Source organism: Miniopterus natalensis, chromosome 13, assembly GCF_054644295.1.
Source record: "Miniopterus natalensis isolate mMinNat1 chromosome 13, mMinNat1.hap1, whole genome shotgun sequence".
Lineage (NCBI taxonomy): Eukaryota > Metazoa > Chordata > Mammalia > Chiroptera > Miniopteridae > Miniopterus > Miniopterus natalensis.
In genome coordinates, this window is record NC_142093.1 from 52,002,516 (window position 1) to 52,022,308 (window position 19,793).

A 19,793-nucleotide genomic window follows, 5' to 3' on the forward strand; every position below is an offset into this window, starting at 1 on the left:
TGAGATCATTTGTGAATGAAAGGAAAGAAGTAAGAGGACTGGCTCTCTGCTACTCCTAAGAAACATTTGCTTGACAAGGTCAAAATTCCAGATGCAGACTGCTGAAACAAGGACGCGTGTGGCAAACACAAGATTCTACCCATGGAGAATCTGAGCACTGAGTAACAGAGATGTTACTGACCGGTATGCACATAGTATTTTTTCCTCCTTTCAACGCTGATTCAGTAAGTTTTTGAGTGTCCAGTATGTGACAAGTATTGTGCATTTCCTTAAGCTACTTGTTTTCTAGAACTTAAGATTTCATCTTTTTAATCATACCACACAGAAAATACAAAAAGAAAACCACAAAACCATACTACCAATACTTAAGAAGCTAACCATATTGTCAGATACCACAATACAACTAAATCTCAATAAACTCTATATACTCACTACAGCAAGATCTACTCATGACACCCGAAATGCTAGAATCTCAAAAATCTCTGAAAAGATTTAAAGACCAAGAAAAGCTTTAGGTAATCTGGAAAGTACAGACACACATGAAACATAAAGATGTATCTACAATTATTTTCTTTTATACTTATACCATGTAAACAGATGATCACAACAAAAAGACTAATTCCAAAAAAAGTTCTTATGATGTCCACTAGCTTTCCTTTGGCCTTAATTTCATTGAGATTATTGCTAAAATAAACCCAAGGTTTTATAACTTAAGATTTAGAGACCTAAAATAATTGGGATGAAATTTAACTGCACACCTTCCATTCCACTGTATAGCTAATTTCTGTATGCTAACTGAGCATTTTCCTTTTCTTTTTGATTAGCATTTTTCTGACTTTTTTTTTCCCTGACAAACTAATTTTTAAGTGTTTTTGGCTTTATAAACATCCATGAGGAAACCGATCAATGTCAAAGAATTTAATTTCTAAGCAAATATTTCTCAGGGAATTTACTCAGGAGGAAAAAAAACATAAGAAAATCTTAATAGTATTTTGATTAATATAAATTTATGATTTTTATTTTGTTAATAGCCAAAATTTAAAAGCCAGAGAGGTAAGAAAATGTTTCTCATATGAAATAGGCTCAACAAAGATATGGGGAATGATTGCTGGTATTTATCTTATTCCAATAAACTAAAGTCCTACTGTTTATTATTCCACTGCCTCATACAAATCTTTAGCAGCATGAACTTTAGCATCTTTACTGTGATCAGTGATCAAACAACTAGCAATTAACTTGTGAGTCTAGAGGCTTCCACAAAATAATGTCCATGATTTTTATCCACAATCTAAATTTATACAAAGCAAACTAATCACAACTTCTAAAACATTCTTCCCTCTCTGTCCCAGGAAAATACCACCATCCAATTCAACCAAGCACAACTATAAACCAGTCAATGGTATTATGACATTTCAATTTTGCTCTAAGGTATCAATGACACCTTAGAACACTTGAATGAAAAAGCTAATTAATTCAACTCTGCTTTCATTTCTATCATGACAAAACCAAGAGCAAAATCCAGAAGTCTTCAACAGGAGCACTATGACTTCAAAGAGAGCTCATTACTGTACCTGCTTTGCCGTTCAGGATTTTATTCTGGTAATACTGCCACTCCAACTGGGGGTTAGCTCCAGGACGTAGAGGTGCCCTTCCTGTGCCTCTGTTACTTGTAACAGCCACTGGTTTTCCTGGGAGGAAAAGAATAAAATTATTTTAAAATCTAAATACAGGAATGTAAACTAACAACACGAAAAGGAAAATTTTTCAAAAGATTTTAAAAATATGACATTTCTTCTTTAGCATTAAGTGTTAATCCATAAAGGAGCTATTATCTTTAAAGATTATCAATCACCATGCACAAATCATTTAAGTTTCTCAGCACACCCCAAAAAGCAAACTACAGACAATTTTGATGCATTTATTCAACTTTAAAACATTATCACCTAGCTTTCCATGGTTTTTGTTTGGTTTCTTACAGTTAAAAAACAGGCAACTCAGACCCTAGATTCAGACTGGAGAGGTAGAGAGAGAAGGAACTAATCTAGATATTTAATATTTCTGATATCAGAAAAGTAGGGTAATATCTAAACAAGTCTTCTAATTGTATAGCAAGAGACACAAAATAAATATATATGCAGAGGAATCACAACCTGACGTACTATTTAATCAAATGTTGAGTATATAGTCCTCAGTTTTGGTTTATTTATAAAAAAGTTTTCATGTATCACTTCCTTGTGTGTGTGTTAAGTTACAAGATAACTGTACTTCTAAAGAAATAGCATAATTAATTCATACATATTTTACTGAATACATTTGTTGTGAGAAATAAACAATAATAAAAAAGTCACTCATGGGCTAAAATCAATCCTTCAGCATTTAAATACTCCTTTCAGGGCTGAAGCAGCAACTACTTATGACAAAAATAAAGCCCTAGTATTAACTCCAGCAGCCTTGTGCTTTCCTTAAAGGAAAAACTGACTCTCTGAAGAAAATGTTACATCTCTCAGACACAGAGAGAAGCACTGAAAAATCCAGGATATTTTTTAAAGTACTAATTAGCTAACAAATACCTAAAATTCTATTAAAACAAAAACTGCACAGACGACATTTATTAGTGATATTCAGTAACACAAAATTACAATTAAAAAGTTGGAATGTTCACTATGTATAAGACATTTATTCAAGAGGAAGCATAGTGACCCAAGTCCCAAGGACATGTGCTACCATAAAATTCCCATTTATTAACAGAGTAATAGTAAATAGAGATAAAAACATGGAAAATGCCCAATGTAGGCCCCTGCCTCCATAATCTAAGGACAGAGCCTTCAGTTGAAGAGTTCCTCCCTAAAGACCTGATTTCAACAGGGGTAAAACGTTTCTAATTTCCCTGCTTCTTTCATGATAATGGAGTGCAGACAATTTAGAAGCAGGAATTGATTCTGCCAAGGAAAATCAGAAAAATTTCTACAAAAATATTTTGTGATCCTTAGGATATATGTTTGTTTATAACAATAAATCAATTTTCTGAAAAAATAAACAAGAATACAGACCTTTGAGATCTGGTCTATTTCGTATACCCACTGATACAAAGAAGCAATCCATATCAACATGCATTATACAGCTCTGATGTCTGGGTGAACTCAACACTGACATATTTCCTAGAAGGAAAAAGAGAATGTTGAAAACACAAACTAACTTTTAATATTTAAAAAAACAGGTCTAGCTAATTTCATGTATTTTTAAATGCTTACAAGTAGAAAGATCTTAAAAAAATATAGAATCTATTACAGATTATTTCTATCACCTCAAGAAAAGGCAAATTTCAGTTTCTTTAGCTCTAAAAGTAATTCAGATACAGACTGAGCTTCCAAACAATTAAAATCAATTGTGAAAATACCATGTTTTTTTCCTAGTCTATACTCTACAAAATCTCAAATTAAAACTTTGCCTAAATGCTTAACATTTCTGTGTGCTATTTTATAACAATGTATAAAGGTGTTTTCATATGCTTAGTTCATGGAGCTAAGTAATTTCAAATAAACACCACCGCATGCAGTCTACAAACATTCCTCGATAGAGTAATAAAAACTGCAGCTAGCATTGCGAGCTTGGAAGGCATCTGCCTGCCGCAGGAGGTTTACATGTGAGAATCTCGACACTACGAGACAGGTAATCTTGTCATCCTCACTTTACAGATAACAACTTGCTTAAGTCACACAGCCAATAAGACACTGGGCTGGCTGGCACTCAGTCCCAGGCAGTCTAATTTCAGAGCCTTCAAGCTGAGGCATGGTTGTTCTAAACAGATACTCAAAAAATAGTTTAAGCAGCAAAAATCTGCATATAAATTCTCTTCATGCCATTAAATACTATTAAAAATCAGCTCTCATGCTTATGCACCACTTTTAAGTAGACAAAGTGAGTGTTCTCTCTCAAGGGCTCTGGCTTCTAATCACCCTGCACAACAGGGTGTTGTCGGGGTTGTTTTAACTCTAACCCAGCCATAACCAGAGCTTTCCTCCACACCCGTCTTATCCTACCCTCTCCCCTAGTCCTCCAAGATACACTTTCTTGGAAATAAGACCCCTGAGCTTGTAAAAGTTCTGACCTCGTAAAGGAGTTTTCCTCTGGTAGATTTAAGAACTAGTACAGAACATTTCTCTTCAAAATAGGCTTCCACAAACTTACATCTACTGCCCAAAATGTTCAGAACACTCCGTTTCCTAGGTCGTGACTGTGAAAGCATTTACATAGTTCTACATGCAAGGCACTGAGCCTCTGTTCATGTTATGTCCCTTCGGCTCCCAACCCCACCAGGTGAGCATGACAGACTATCACTCCACTGCAGAGAGGAAACTGAGACTCAGAGAGGTGAACTTATGTGCCCATGGTCCTGCTTCGTGAGAGTAGCACAGTCAGGGTTTGGGTCAGGCTGTTACCTAACTCCAAAGCCACGGACTTCCTTGGTACCCTCTACATGACCTTGAGAAATGATTTATAAATCTTAACAATCACAATTCTGCTGCATAAAAGTATTATATAAACATAATGTAAACCACCCAAAATGTCGTCTTTAAACATTCAAGTAGTACAGGATGCATATACCAAACACCTACTGAGTGCTTTCATACAATATAAAATTTCTCATTTTATTCCCATTCACGGAACTAATTCATAAGAATTCTTGGAAGCTTTCAAAATTAAATGACCTTTAGGTTACAAGGCCAGGTATGATGTCAAGATAATCTAATACCTATAACATTATTCTAAAATATTTCAGCCTGGCCGGGAGTGGCTCAACAGTTGAGTGCCGACCTAGGATCCAGGCGATCAGAGTTCAATTCCCGGTCGGGGCACATGCCCGGGTTGCGGACTCGATCCCCAGTCGGCGGTGTGCAGGAAGCAGCCGATCAATGACTCTCTCATCATTGATGTTTCTCTCTCTCTCTCTCTCCCTCTCCTTTCCTCTCTCTGAAATCAATAAAGATATATTTTTTTAAATAAATAAAATATTTCAGAAATAACAAAAAGCACTTAGGAACACATCAAGCTGCAAAACACAACAGAAAAAGCCCATATAGCAAGGCTCCCTCACTTTCTAGGACAGAACCACGAGCTTCTCTCTGTACCTCAGTTTCCACAGCTATAAATTAAAAGGTAATATTAGATATTCTCAGAGATCTGTAAAAAGCAACTAAAGCCTCAAACCAGATACTAATTTATCATAACTGGTACAGAAACATAGCTTGTTATTATTGGTTTTGTTGTTTTTGATAAGAAAAGTATTTAAAAAAACAAAACACAATTAACCAATCTACTTATATGTGAAACTACTTAATCTCACTAAAAGTTGACCACTGCAATTGTAACAACTATGTCAAAGTTACTTAATTACTTAAAAATCATTATGATGCAAGCTTTTAGAAATTAACACTCTTACCAAGCCAATTCATTCTTACAGGAGTTTAAGCACTGAATATAATACATGTTATATTTTACATAGTTCAAAACTTCAGTAACTAGTAAGGTCTACGTGAGGAATGAATGTTAAAAACCTTATTACTGTTTAAATTAGCTAAAATATTTCAGTTAGCCACACTTAAATCTAATTTTGTAAAAAATATTCCAATAAATAAGAAAGCTTTCTTATTTCAATAAATAAAAAAGTATAATCTGTTGTATTTACTGTAATTTACATAACCTGATATTCCCAAAGATTCTATACTATGAGAGCTTAATATTATCAGAATACCAATGATAGGTTAAGAACAAAATGATCCAGCATGTTGTTTACTAGGAAAACAATTTTAGTATCTACCTGTGTCAGTTACAACAAGTGCAGACCTGCCTGTTTTCATTTTTTTTAACTTTTCCCTTCCTGGGAAGATACCACTACTTTGTCTTTGTAGGGTATTGACAAACTCAGTCAATTCACACTTCCACATTGATATGTGATGCAGTCTTGAACGAGAATAGAAGTCTGAAATAAAACTGCAGTCTGAGGGTCTGGGTGGCACTGAAGGTGCTGCCTTGCTAAGAGTAGGTACTGAAGTGCTTTTTGTGCTTGAAGGCCCCTGAACAGTGGAGTGGTGAGCACCGTTTATTTTAGTGTTAGTGTGCAAAGATGATAATGAGGAATTAGTTCTGTGTGGATTCCGAAAAGCATCTGTGTTCCTGGTGCTCTGCTGCGATGGCTGCACACTGCAGTCTCTGAAGTCGGCGCTGCTGTTCTCGGCCTCCTCTTTCTGGGCAGAGTCCGGGGAAAGCCTGCTGGTAACACTGTGGCCCACAGGCAACCAGCAATCCTGCATCTTTAAGGCACCATTAGAGCTATGAGTGTGGCCATTAAGAACTGCAGCGCTGCCTCTGTGATGCGGAATCCCGTTCTGTTTCCTTCCTGGATAGATCTGCTCCAGCTCCGCAAAACTAAAATCACTACTGGCATCTTCTTCAGTCCAGCTGTTCATTCCATTGGCTCTGATGTCTTTTTCTGTCTCAAGCTTCTTAATTATGTGATTTCTAAAGCAAGAAAAAAATTGTTCTTAAATTAATAATGTCTTACTTTCAAGCTAAAATAATTTTTCATTTAAACATTGTCTTGGTGATACCCACTTTGATATTTCTCCCCCTAAAAATTGAAAAATTAAGCCACAAGTTTTATAGTCTTTTTCTTCCAACAAAAGATAAATCTTTGCTAAACCAAAGCAGCAAAATAACTAGGAAAAATCTAGAACATTCCCAGCCTTTTACTTTTTTTTTAAGCTTCAGACATCCTCAAAGAAGATATACAATGGAATCCTTTTAAGGTTAAGGAAAATCAAAAAACTATTTTCAACTACTCTTCCCATCAGAAATTAATTGGAATCTGTGAGCTCTAAATACCCAGTTTGTAGCACAGTGTCTGGCCTGTACTAGGTAGTCAGTAAATATTTGCTGAATTAATGCAATATGAGTAACTCCCATAAAAATGGGTAAGAAAGGTTGAGTTCTTAATTCCTACTTTTAACTTCAGTTTTATGTAAGGTATTTTTAAACACATTAAATCCAATGTGCTATAGTACTGAGGCCAGTATTAGTTTCACTCAGGACAAGACTAACAGACCATACTCATTAATCACATAAGGGGCCAACTGTTCACAACTGGATAAAAAAGAACAAACCCGTCTGTGTGTGTGGGTAATTCAATTCAGTAAAATATATACCTAGAAAACTGAGGACACATGCCCTAGTAACAAGGGAAATGGCATTTCATTTCTAAGAAAAGCATATTTACATGCCGAGTGGCCCAGGGCAATCTGAACCAAGTTTCCTGACAAAAGATTTCTAACGCAGGACCTATGACAAATGTTATGCTAAATTCACATGCTGGCTCCTCTAGGTGTTTGCGTAGTAATGCTCTGTAATAAATACAACATTCATTGGCATTCACAAGAATCACCTAAGTAACAAAAACAAAAACCTGAATTAGGGAGCAATAATGCATTCTTAGAGACATCATAGTATTAATCTAATTACATTTCAGGCTCCAGATGAGGGTGCCATAACCAAAGGTGAGATTACCACAGTATTACCAGGTTTAATCTAAAGTCCCTCACCCTAATACCAACATGGTATATCAGTAATGGAAGTCTGAATACACAGAAAAGCCACACGAGTCAGATGCATTTCTGGGTTGGCTCTGGCTGATCATCTATCTCATAGAATATGACGGCCAACTCTGAGTAGGTCCAATACTCACAGATGATCATGCCAGAGAAAGGGAAAAAGAAAACCACTAGAAACAATTAAAAGAGGAAGAAAAGAAAACCTAATTTGCTGTATGTCAGAGAAAGTCTGGCCCTTGAGATAAAGAGAAAGCTAGGGAGCAAAATGTCACACAAAAGAATTCCAAAGAAATTGTAAAATGTATTGAACATACTGAAAAATAAAGATCACAGTAAGCAACAAAAGTGAAGTTAGAAGTCTTAACATGTATTTTTCTGTGTCATAAATATTAAGATTCTTTACATATTTACTAGCAACATATGCAACAGAAATGCATACAATGGCAGAAAACACCTTGCAAATACACATTCTTTCTGTTTTTCAGTCTAGACAAGTGGATATTTACAAAGTAACTGTACGGGAAATACATCATCAGTTAACATAACATTTATTAGGCAACAGCATCAAAGTATCAAGTAACACCTAATAGGTAAATTTTTCCTAAAATTTACACAAAGAATTTCAAAAAACAAATATAGGCCCCCTTATCTGCAGTTTCACCTTCCAGTTTCAGGTACACACAATCAGCTGTGGTCTGAAAATATTAGATGGAAAATTCCAGAAACAAACAATTCACAAGTTTTATATTGCACACCTTCCTGAGTAGCCTCATTACTGAGGCATTTTATTTTCTCCCATAAGGGTGTGTACAGCACAATAAGGTATTTTAGAGAAAGAGAACACATTCACTTAACTTTTACTCCAGCGTATTGTTATAGTTGTTCTATTTCATTGTTATTTCGGCTAATCTCTTACTGCACCTAACTTATAAATTAAACTTTATCATAGGTATGCATGCATAGGAAAAAACATTGTATATATAGTATTTGTACTATCCAAGGTTTCAGGTATCTGCTGGGGATCTTGGTACATAATCCCCTGTGGATAAGGGGAACTACCGTATCTATTTTTCTACTTTTATTAGTGTAAGAAAAAATATGAATTATGTATTTGAGAAGATTTTCTGTTATTACTTGTACACCTTCATGGTACTAAAAAAAATTAAAAGTTTTCAGTAACTTGAAAACATCTGAATATGCTTGCAAATGAATACAAGTTAAAGAACAAACAACAACAACAAAAACCACGAAGGCAGTGAGTGATACTGTATCCTCCCAGGTCAGATCCCTGGTCTTTTGGAAAAGATACATCCAACTCCCAAAGCAAGCAATTTAATAAATAAGGAGAAGGCTGATGATGTTAATGAGCCACTTGACACACAAGTTAAGGTAACACACCAATTAATTTGAAACCAATTAACCCAGGATTATTGCAATTAAAGCTTAAATTAATATATTTTTAAAAATCAGTCACATGGAATAAACTCTAGATTCATCTCTAACTCTATAACATTTAGGGTCACCAACTAAATTTTTATTGATATAAAATATTTACATATTTAGAATTGTCATGAATTTGGAATTTTTCAAAAATAACTGCAAATGTTAGCATTTTAAATTGTCTTCCTATGCATGGCACATAAAAGTATAGCTGGCATGGTTAATTCAGGTTTCGAGAAAGCAACATTCTATAAGCAAATTCCTTGTGTGGAAATAGTTATTTTCAGAAAAAAACATGGAAAATTTTACTTGTAATAATTTAAGATCCATTAGTTTAATATGGGAATCTAAAATGACTGAAAAACCTTCTGTTCACATTTTACTTATGAAGCTTTCATGATAAAAATAATTTTTAGGTAAGACACCCACACACCTACTTCAGCATGTTTAATATAGATGAATGGCCAGGTTATATAATTGTTTCTTATCTTCAGCAGAGCAGGAACCATCCCCACTGCTAAAACCCAGGTTTGTAGCATTACCACTCTAGACAAACTTACACCCTGTGGTTGAGCTGTCTGGCTCTACTGCTTGGACCAGGTGCCGGGTCCTCAGGTTTGCATACAGGATTGAAGCTGAGACCTTTCTGCACAGTAGACTGCTTGCTGTACAGCTGATAGGGAATGTAGGACAGGAGTCGTCCAGCTTTGATGCTGTAACAAAAAGTAACAGCAACTTAAGAAGAGATCAACACTTGGAGGAAATGAGCTTTCCTTGAAAAAGCAATGTTCTTAATGATGGGAGTATCTCACCAGCAAGCCATCTTTCCTATCAGTCCTCTCCCTCTGTCTTTGTGGTCCTAATATAACATAACCTCACTCTGAAGAATGACATTCCACCCATGAAAAGACACACATCTGAGATTTTAAAAATCAGTGGCCAACAATCCTACATGAGGAAGAAAAGCAACTAGAGTAGGATGAGAAAAGCACATAGTTGGACTAGTTAGTATTTTCATCTTGACTTTAATATTGACCACAACTTCCCCTCAAGTAATTATACAATCATCAAGACTGTCTCAAATCCCATCCATCTCACATATTAAGTTTTCCCAGAATAAGTAAACTGGATGAAGATTCCCAATTCCCACAATTCATATTAGGTCTATTAAATGTGAAAAATTGTAAAATAGTCCTGGCAGGTGTCAGTCAGTGGTTAGAGCGTCAGCCTGCACATTGGAGGGTCAAGGGTTCGATTACCTGGGTTGCAGGTTCAATCCCTGATCCCTGCCCCCCAGTCGGGTTGTGTGTGGGAGGCAACCAATAGATATGTCTCTTTCACATCTCTCTCTCTCTCTTCTCCATCTCCTCCCTTCCACTCTCTCTACAAAAAAAAAAAAAAAATGGCAAAAATATCCTCAACTCTAAGGATGAAGATAAAAACCATAAAGAATAAAAAAATTGTAAAATAAGAAAATGGAACAAAATAAAGAGCCTCAACTTTAAGAGTGATAAGTAATTTATACTATTTTGATGTAAGAGTGATAGAGAGACAAGGCCACCTGATACAAACTCTGTGAGAGCAGAAGCTATCATAATATTCTCTCCCAAATGTTCATTACATACCAACATAACCAGTAAAAAACAGGGCAACAGCAGTATTACTATAATACTAGGTGGCACTGGCACATTAACTGACACTCCCAGACACCTACTCCTTTGTACTTTAGAACTAAAACTAATTTGATTAAGCTGTCCTAATCTGATTTTTGCTTTCTAATAAACTGAGTTATATATGGTTACTATACCATTTAAAATGTTTTCAATTTAAAATAGCCAACCAATATACTGTACTTATGCTAATATCCAAATTTTAAAACATGCTCCTTAAGCATCAGGAAATGTTTCTAAACACATCTCTGGCTTTAAACCTAAAATGTATACTAGGAAAGTCATATTTTAATTATTTAGAAAAAAATTAATAAGTAACAGACTAAATATACTTCTCTTATTATGTCATAAGTCCAAGAGTTTTGATGTTTAATTTTCTCAAAGGGCACTCCACAAAGTATTTTTTTTTTTAAATAGCAAACGTGCCCGGCCGACATGGCTGAGCAGCTGAACATCAACCTATGATCCAGGAGATCAAGGTTCAATTCCCAGTCAGGGGACATGTCCAGGTTGGGGCTCATCCCCAGGAGGGTGTGCGCAGGAGGCAGCAGATCAATGACTCATCACTGATGTTTTTCTCTCCCTTCCTCTCTCTGAGGAGACATATTTAAAAAAATAAATAACAAACATGTAAGAAATGACTGAATTGGCTAACAAAAAAAAAATTTAAAATACTGAGCCAACTGTGAACATAGGAAAAACACAGTGATGAAATACGCTAAAAATGGAACTATAAAATGTTACAGACTATCTGTCCTTTATGTAATTATATCAATATGTATTTAGTAAATCTACCCAAAGTACCTACTGTATCCAAATGCTACAATGACTAAATTATGGTAGGAAAGAACATATCAGTGACATTTCAATTTTCATTTACCCAAATATTTATTATCAGACTAAGTTACTTTTATCAAGATTACAGATTATATTCAAATATTAGAATCAAATTCCTAAAATTAGAACACGTATTAATTTACTTTATCAAACTTTTCTTCCTTTAACAGTTGGTCTTAACTATCTGACTACGGACCTCTCTTTTGACAGTATTCTCTACCTCCCCTGCTTCCCCCCCTCAGCTGTAGAGGTACTTCATATGTGAAGCAGGACCCTAACCTTAGCCTCCACCCTTCCATCACTCCATCACATAAAGCTGTAACTAAGGGGTAAGTAGAGAGTGAAACTACACCCGACATGCCAGGTGTGCATCTGAGGTAAGACCAAAGAGCAATGAAGAGAGAAACTGCCCTATCACCTGCTTGCTTCTCCCACCCTACTGACAGCAGGCTGGGGTGATGCAGTCTTTACAGGAGCTCTCTATGGTCAACACTGATCACACACACGGAGTAAGATCTGGTCCCACTGCTAACAAGAGACATGTCACCCAGAATTTAGCCTTACATAACTAAGTCCATGGAGACTGATACAAAATAAGAGCCAATTTAAATACTGCAGGTCTCAAATCAGACACCCTCAGAGACATCTAGTGAACGGAATTAATGCCCAATGCACGATACAAATGTTCTACAAGAAATTCTTTTAATATGAAGCCCAAACCACTATCCATCAGTTGTACACTCTTAAATATCCCTGCTTATCCACTTATTTATCTAGGGATGTATGAACAGAAACATTATCTGAAAGTTTATTTTTTTAAAAGTCTCACAGGGGCCTGGCTGAGCGGCTCGGTCAGCTGAGCACCGTCCTGTGCACCAGAAGGCTGCTGCTCCAACTCCTGGACAGGGCGCAGGCCTAGTATGCAGGTTGGATCCCTGGCTGGGGCACATGCAGAGGCAAGTGGTCAATGTCTCTCTCACATCAATTGTTCTCCCTCTCGCTCCCTCCTCTAAGCATGTCCTCGGGTGAGGATTAAAAAAAAGGAATCTCTCTGGGATTAATTTCTAATAGTTTCTCCTTTCACTGTGTATCCTGAGCACAAAGACCTGTACCTATCTACATTTTCTACTATTATTCTTACCAAAAAAAGAGCCAAATATCAAAACCAAAAGGAGCTTTAAGGTTTCTTTTCCCTTTTTCTTTTTTGTTTAATCCTTACCTCAGGGCATGTTTTTATTTTAATTTTATTGATTTTAGAGATGAAGGGAGGGAAGGGGAGGTAGAGAGAGAGATAGAGAGAGGGGAAGAGAGAGAGAGACATCAACTGGTTGCCTCGAGTACGTGCCTTGACCTGGGATCAAACCCACAACCTGGGTGTGTACCCTGACTGGGAACCGAACCCCACACCCATTTGGTTGAAGGGACAACGTTCTAACCAACTGCGTCACCTGCCCAGGACAAAGGATGGTTTCTTCGTATGAGCTTTCCATGTACTGTACACTGAAAATATATTCTGATATGTATGAAAGAGTTTACATTCTATACAATGGGTCAGGCACGTATTAACTGCAAGTGAAATATTTATCTACTTTGGGAAGTCTTAATTTTTGCTTTGTCCTGCAGCCCAGCCCATTAAAGTTATCTCTAAAACAGAACTTTGTATCTAACAGTTCTCTCAATAGTTTCCTATTTCTATCAAGTGACAATGAACCTACACAGACAGTTATGACCAGATTTTGGGAAATTTTTACAAAAATCAAAATACAACAAAATCACCCCTACATTAATTGCTATTCCAAACTTTTTCTTCTAGCTTGGTAGTATCAGCACTTTCTTTATATGAAACAATTCTGCACATCAAATGTGTTTATGGTTCCAGTCAATGTCCAGTTACCCTCTATTAGAAAAACGCTACCTAACACTGGTCTACAAACCTGCCCATCGATTCAGGCATCTATCTTCTTCCATGTTCAAAAGTGGATTTAAGGCAAGCAAGGATCTAATGATGTGATAAGGAAAAGCTGAGCTGTTTTTGCCCATTCTGCCATTAAGCAAAAATCATCTTTATACACCAAAGTTAAAATTCTCTTTGCGCCACCTCTATTACCTAAACTTCCCAACCACTTACCAAGACACCACGTGCTAAGAAAAGGAAATAAACAGGTATGAAAATATGTATACGACTTCTAGCCCTTTCTCCTATGGGGTCCAGATTGTTTTTTACACAGATACTGAGAGCTCCTAAAGACTGATATTTTCTAATAAACTATTACCTACGACAAATCAGCGGGGGTAGTCTGAAATGTGTGTGTTGGTTAGCCAAATAAAAGTAATTTTAGAAGAACTTTGTAGTGCTGTGAGAGAAAAATGTAAATGACAAGATTAAAAAAAAAAAAGTCAGATCTATACCAGACACCAGAGTCATGCACATTTTCTATGAAGAACTGAAGACGCAAAAACACAAGGGAAATGAAAAAACCATGAGAGAGAACGCTGCAATCAAGCTTTATTTGAGTTAAGTAAGCACTCTAATATTTACAGTGAATGTAATTAGAAACAGAGTTTTAGCCCATATAAAGTATGAGACCTGCAGAGTCTCTAAGTATATAACAAACATAGTCTGGGAGCTTAAAAAGAAAGACAAACTCTAGTGAGCATCCGCCACTCCCACTAGAAGACCCTAGTGAGTTGCATGAACTGGAACAGTGGAGACACGCTCCACTCACAGCAGAGCCATGAGAGCCTAACACAGGAGGGAGGCAGGTTCCCAAGCTGAAAAGACTCAACACAGAATGAGCAACAACAAAAACCATGTCCCCCCGTGGTAACTTAGGATGACGTTTTATGTGTTCCACGGCACTCCATGGCTTAGTGAGGCAGTGGGTTGGGTCACAGCAGCTTCTCATCAACTATTCTACACTTTAAATCTCAGTATAAAATAGTCTGAAGAGTAGTACGGCAAAAATCTGAAAACCACTAACCTACAATATACTGTGCAAGTGTAGGATTTTCAAGGCAGAGGTTTCCGTAAAATGATCTCATACCTTACACTAAAGCACACAGGCTTCTCATTAAAGGACTTTCCCACCCCTTAGCAGCCCTGGCCCTATAATCACAGGTACACAACATACACTGGCTCAGGTTTCATGGCACAGACAGAGACACCAGGGAATTCTATCAAGCCAAGTGATCACCCCACACACTTAGAAGTGGTAGTTGCTATTTAAATTGCTCAAACTAAAAATAATAAAGCTAATTATAAAAGAGAATATGATGTATCATCCACTAAACAGCTAACATAATGTTTAAAATTTTAAATATTAATAAAATCTCATTAAAACGCAGCTGAGAAGCAGCCCTGGCCAGGTAGCTCCTTGGTTAGTGTGTCATCCATCTAATACACCAAGATTGACGGTTAGATTCCCGGTCAGGGCATATACAAGATGCAAGAAACAGACAATGAAGGCATAAATAAGTGGACAACAAAAACAATGTTTCTCTCTCTCCGTTCCTCTCTCTAAAATCAATAAATAAAAATTTTTTAATTTTTAAAATAAAAATTTATTTTTAAATAAAAAACACACCGCTGAGGAAGGGAAGAGATAAGCAAGATTAGGATCAGAGTGTAAAAGGAAACAGTAGTGTGCTTTAAGCAAAAGAATTCCATCCTATGACACAGTAGATACTGACCATTTCTTTTATATATTAAGATATATGCCCAGACTGATCCATTTCCACATGGGGCAAACAGGAGTCAGAATATCTGGACTGAATCCTGCTGCTCTTGGGCAAATCAGTTAACCTCAATAGCTCTGCCTTCTCATATATAAAATGAAGCAAACAGTCCATATAATCACAGTCTCCAAAGTCACTTTAGTTATTTAAAAACAGATGATTAAGCTTGACTTAAACTAAAATAAAATCCATTAAAGTGAATTTTAAAGCTTACAGCTGTCACAGTTCCTTTGTCTATTGCATTGCCTCTCTAGCTGCATTCAGGGCAAGAAGGAAGAGCAAGCCTAAAGAAAATAGCTGTCATGAAAACCACCATTTTCTCAGCAAACCAAGTCCTACCCAGTAGGAGCCCTTTTCACCCCCGCCCTCCTACTGTCCATGGAGCTACCCCATATCCTCCAAAGCCAAACTAAATACTCCCAGATCAAAATTATAGCCCTAGTACAAGGATGGGGCTGGAATGTCTGTACACAACCACACACACCTGACTCTGGAATGACCCTAACTTCTTATACTGAAAACTTCTCAACTCCTTTTTAAGGAGGCACACAGCTAAAGGCCATGTTCACTGATCCTACATAATGAATGGACAGCAACTAGGTCATGAGAACACAGCACAAAGAACCAGTGAGATGTTCTAGGAATGGGTCTTCAACAATCCCCCAAGGTTTAAAAAATGCTTAATCTATAAAATACATTTGGCTGTCTGGAAGCTAAATGCACTTCTTTGTTTTAAATACCCTTTTGACTTTTTGGGATTTATTTATTAATACTTGCTAATGTTTTTAGACTTAAAAAAAAGTTTCTTCTTATATATATGTATCAGGCATTGTGCTGGTTTGCACAAATTATTTCTAGTTCTCACATAACCAAAGCAGGCAGATACCAGCCTTCCTTTACAAATGTGGAAATGAAGTTCAGAATGACTGCAGAACTCTTCCTGAAGTCACACAGATGACAGGTATACCAATTCCTGAGCTCAGGTGTCTCCAGAGCCCAAGCACAGGCTTTTCCACTAAGCTTATTGCCTCCCACTGAATCTGTCATGCTATACCTGCTACACAAAGGCACTGAGCATGACTCAATCTGCTGATAAATATATATAAAATGTCAGAATTAGTGAAGCTTATCAGGATTTTTTCAAAAAGCTTGAAATTGACTAAAAAAATAATAACTAAGTTTGTTTCATTAGCACTCCATAATATCTGACCATTATTTTATACAATTATAATCTAGTCATATATAAAATTATGATTTTAATGTTCTCACTTTCAACTTTCATAAATCTAGCAATCACTCATATGTAATATTGTTGTTTTAAAATATAGATCACCTACGTTTGGCTCATCACCAAAGTTCCAGATGACATAACTTAGAAAGTTAATACGAATGGCCACCACTGATTTACAACACATCAATTCCAAACAAACAGGGGGCATTACCTAGCCCAGAATAGGTGCACAAATATTTGCCAAATGAATAACTTGCTTAGTCAATCCCCCTATCATTGCCTCCTGCTGCTTACCTGAGTCAGTGCCCCTAATTCCTGGTAGCCGAGGTTCTAAGAACACTAATGTAGTACTTTTAATAGGATGTCAAATCCTAGGTCACCAGAATTATCAATGTGAAATTAGAGTACAGTAGTGCTGTTTAAGACATTAATTACTTTTCACCCTTAAGAGACAATGCGTCATAATAGAAATAAAATATATTCCAATCTTTAAAACTTATTAAAAATTATACTTACCTTTCCACAATCCATTCTGGCCGAATTACTTTTTCCCCCTTTAATTCTTTAATTTTGGCAGCAGGAAGATTTGTGGCAATAATGTGTGTTGTTTTGGATCTGGAATAATACACATGGTACTGGCCTCCATGCAACATCATTAGCTTTCTCAATTCCTCAGCAGAAGGATCTGTAAAGTTAATATTAAAATATATTAAGTTTTATCTATAAGAAAGTAGAGCCCTAGCTGAATAATCCCTAAAACAGGTCATTCAAATAACATATCACTGGTTCACTTTCTCCTTGGCTGTGTTGCCAGGAAACTAAATTGGGAGGTAAATTACAAGACAATAAAGCTATTTTGCCTTAGCACAACATCCTCCCAGGCTGCCAGAGAGAGTCAACCACCGCAAACATATCTACTGCTAAGAGGGGCCTCGAAGAGCAAATAGGACCTCAAGTAATGAATCAAATACTAATAATAGAGCAAGTATTTTTAAACTTTTTATCACATTTAGCAATATGACCCTGATATTAGTATCTTATGTTTTCTAAAAAAATTAACAACTATAAAGTCACTTATGAATCAGTTTACAGAGACTCCAACTAATCTTACAGCTCCTTCAGAATACAGCAGGTCCTCAAGTAACAACAATTCGTTACTGCGTTAATGAGATGCCACAGGAACTTAACCCTTGTTTATATCAATCAGCCTATTGTAAAACTGGTTTTGTTATACGTCATTTCACTTAAAAGTCACAGAACCTATCAATGACATTCAGTGAGGACTTACTATAATAAAGTAGTAGTCAGGAGTCCACCAATACAGAAAATAAACACTGCAGACCAAAAAACACCATATATTTTTCAACTGTTTCAAAATATTTTATTCTCAATAAAACTATTAAAATATCTTGAACAAAAATATAGTCTATGCTTTCCCATAAAAAAATGTCTGACTCACTAAAGTTATGTTAAAACCGCATTTACTACTATCACATTAAACTAATTATTTTCAATAGCTTTTCCATTTCTTTCACCTATTATCCTAATGAAAGCTCTAAATCACACTTCCCTTAGCAACAGCTGTACCTGACAGGGAGTGGGGGAAGTCACAGGAGGCTTATGTATTTACTTTGTTATTCAAGCAACAGATTTTCAGTAACCCCAAGCAATACAGGCCCAAGTATTTAAATGAACACTTTTATTATAACTATCTAATTAGATGAGTTTTAGACTTTAGAAGAATTTAAAAACTAAAAAAGCAAACACAGATATTCCAGATTTAATTCTTGGTAAATTCTATGGTGTAGAATTCATTTGATGTTACTGATCACACACACTGATAAGTGCAAGCCACATACATTAAGATTTCTAGTAACCTCAGTAAAAACATGAAATCAGTTTTAATGATTCTTTCATTTAACCCAATAGGTCCAAAATATTCTCACTTCACCAAGTAATCAATATAAAAAATTGGGATATTCCATATTCTTTTTTTCACGCTGAGTCTCAGAATCAAGTGTATATTTTATATTTACAGCGCATCTCAATTTAGACTAGCCACATCTCAAGTGCTTAATACATGTGGCTAGTGGCCACCAAATTGGACGTTGCACTAGAAAAAGAAATGAAAACGTTTAAATAAAATGAGTTCAAAATTCATAATGGAAGGTTTTCAGGGGTTGGGGATCACAAAAACTAAGCTAGAGCATCACAATGATTTAATGTAAAATGGTGGAAATTAAATACCTAGCCAGTCAGGAGTCTATAGTTTACTTACTTTCTTTCCCTAAGATTACAAGAACTTGGCTCACCTTATTAACCAACAATGAAAAATACCAAAGTAAAGGCTAGATACGATGCAAAAATATCAACAGACGCCAAATCCAATAAAAAGCACAGAGATGTAAAAAATCATCTTATGAGTTAACCTAAAATTTTCCCAACCAACGTGTATTAAACGAATGAAACAGCAGCGGCTTCCAGGAACAATTATCTTCACATACACACGCTCATAAAGCACTCTTCCCTCTACCAGTTGCTATTTGAAAACTAATTACTATAGAAATTTGGAACTGGAAAACCTGGAGAGGTCGCTGTCCTTTGTGGGATGAAGTTATGGGGTTCCCTGAAGTTCCATTTTGAAGACTCTGCATATCTTTCAGTGTGAACCATGAAAACCAATCTATTAAAAGGTAAAATCACATAAACTATAGTGTCAGACCAACCTGGGTTTAACCTTGACTTTAACATTACTTTAGCTGTGTTACTGGACAAGTGCCGAGCTCCTTCAACCCTTCTCCTCTTCCTTTACAAGAAAACAGTAAGGCTGCAATGATGAACTAGGTCTGGCACATAGGAAGTACTCAATACAAAACTGTTATTATAAAGTATGAAGAAATCAGAACTCCTTTCAAGTAATGTATATGCCTTGAGATTCCTACCCTAAACTCTACCAAAAATGGTGGAAGACAATACATATGCTGAAACAATTTTGAAATTTTAAAAATAGTACCTCTCTTTGGCCCTATTTCTTCAGCAACAGAACATACTCCCAAGTTATAAGTTCAAAAGAATATAAAGGATAGCTCTCAAGATTTGCATAATAAATTCAATTCTGTATTTAACACCCTTATTTAATTCAGCAGATGTGTGCTAATTAGAGAAAAATGTTTGGGAGATAGTATTCAACACTATGAAATCCAGATGACGCTGAAAGTTGTATGACACACACAAGGGATCCCCATCCCTGCAACCTACTACAGTTACTTTTCTTCA

General features: G+C 36.1%; 1 protein-coding gene across 3 annotated transcripts in view; it reads right to left on the reverse strand.

Moving 5' to 3' along the window:
• REV1 (REV1 DNA directed polymerase) overlaps nucleotides 1–19,793 on the reverse strand; it is a 68,087-nt gene that overhangs the window by 30,457 nt on the left and 17,837 nt on the right. For 2 of the 3 annotated variants that reach the window (XM_016209661.2, XM_016209660.2), the window contains exons 3-7: nucleotides 17,034–17,202; nucleotides 9,605–9,757; nucleotides 5,819–6,519; nucleotides 3,051–3,158; nucleotides 1,572–1,688 (exon numbers count right to left, since the gene is read on the reverse strand). In XM_016209661.2, the coding sequence (XP_016065147.2) occupies nucleotides 1,572–1,688; nucleotides 3,051–3,158; nucleotides 5,819–6,519; nucleotides 9,605–9,757; nucleotides 17,034–17,202 (1,248 nt within the window). Of the gene's footprint in view, nucleotides 1–1,571; nucleotides 1,689–3,050; nucleotides 3,159–5,818; nucleotides 6,520–9,604; nucleotides 9,758–9,856; nucleotides 10,396–17,033; nucleotides 17,203–19,793 lie in introns of those variants that run through there. The other variant, XM_016209664.2, reaches the window with a different exon arrangement.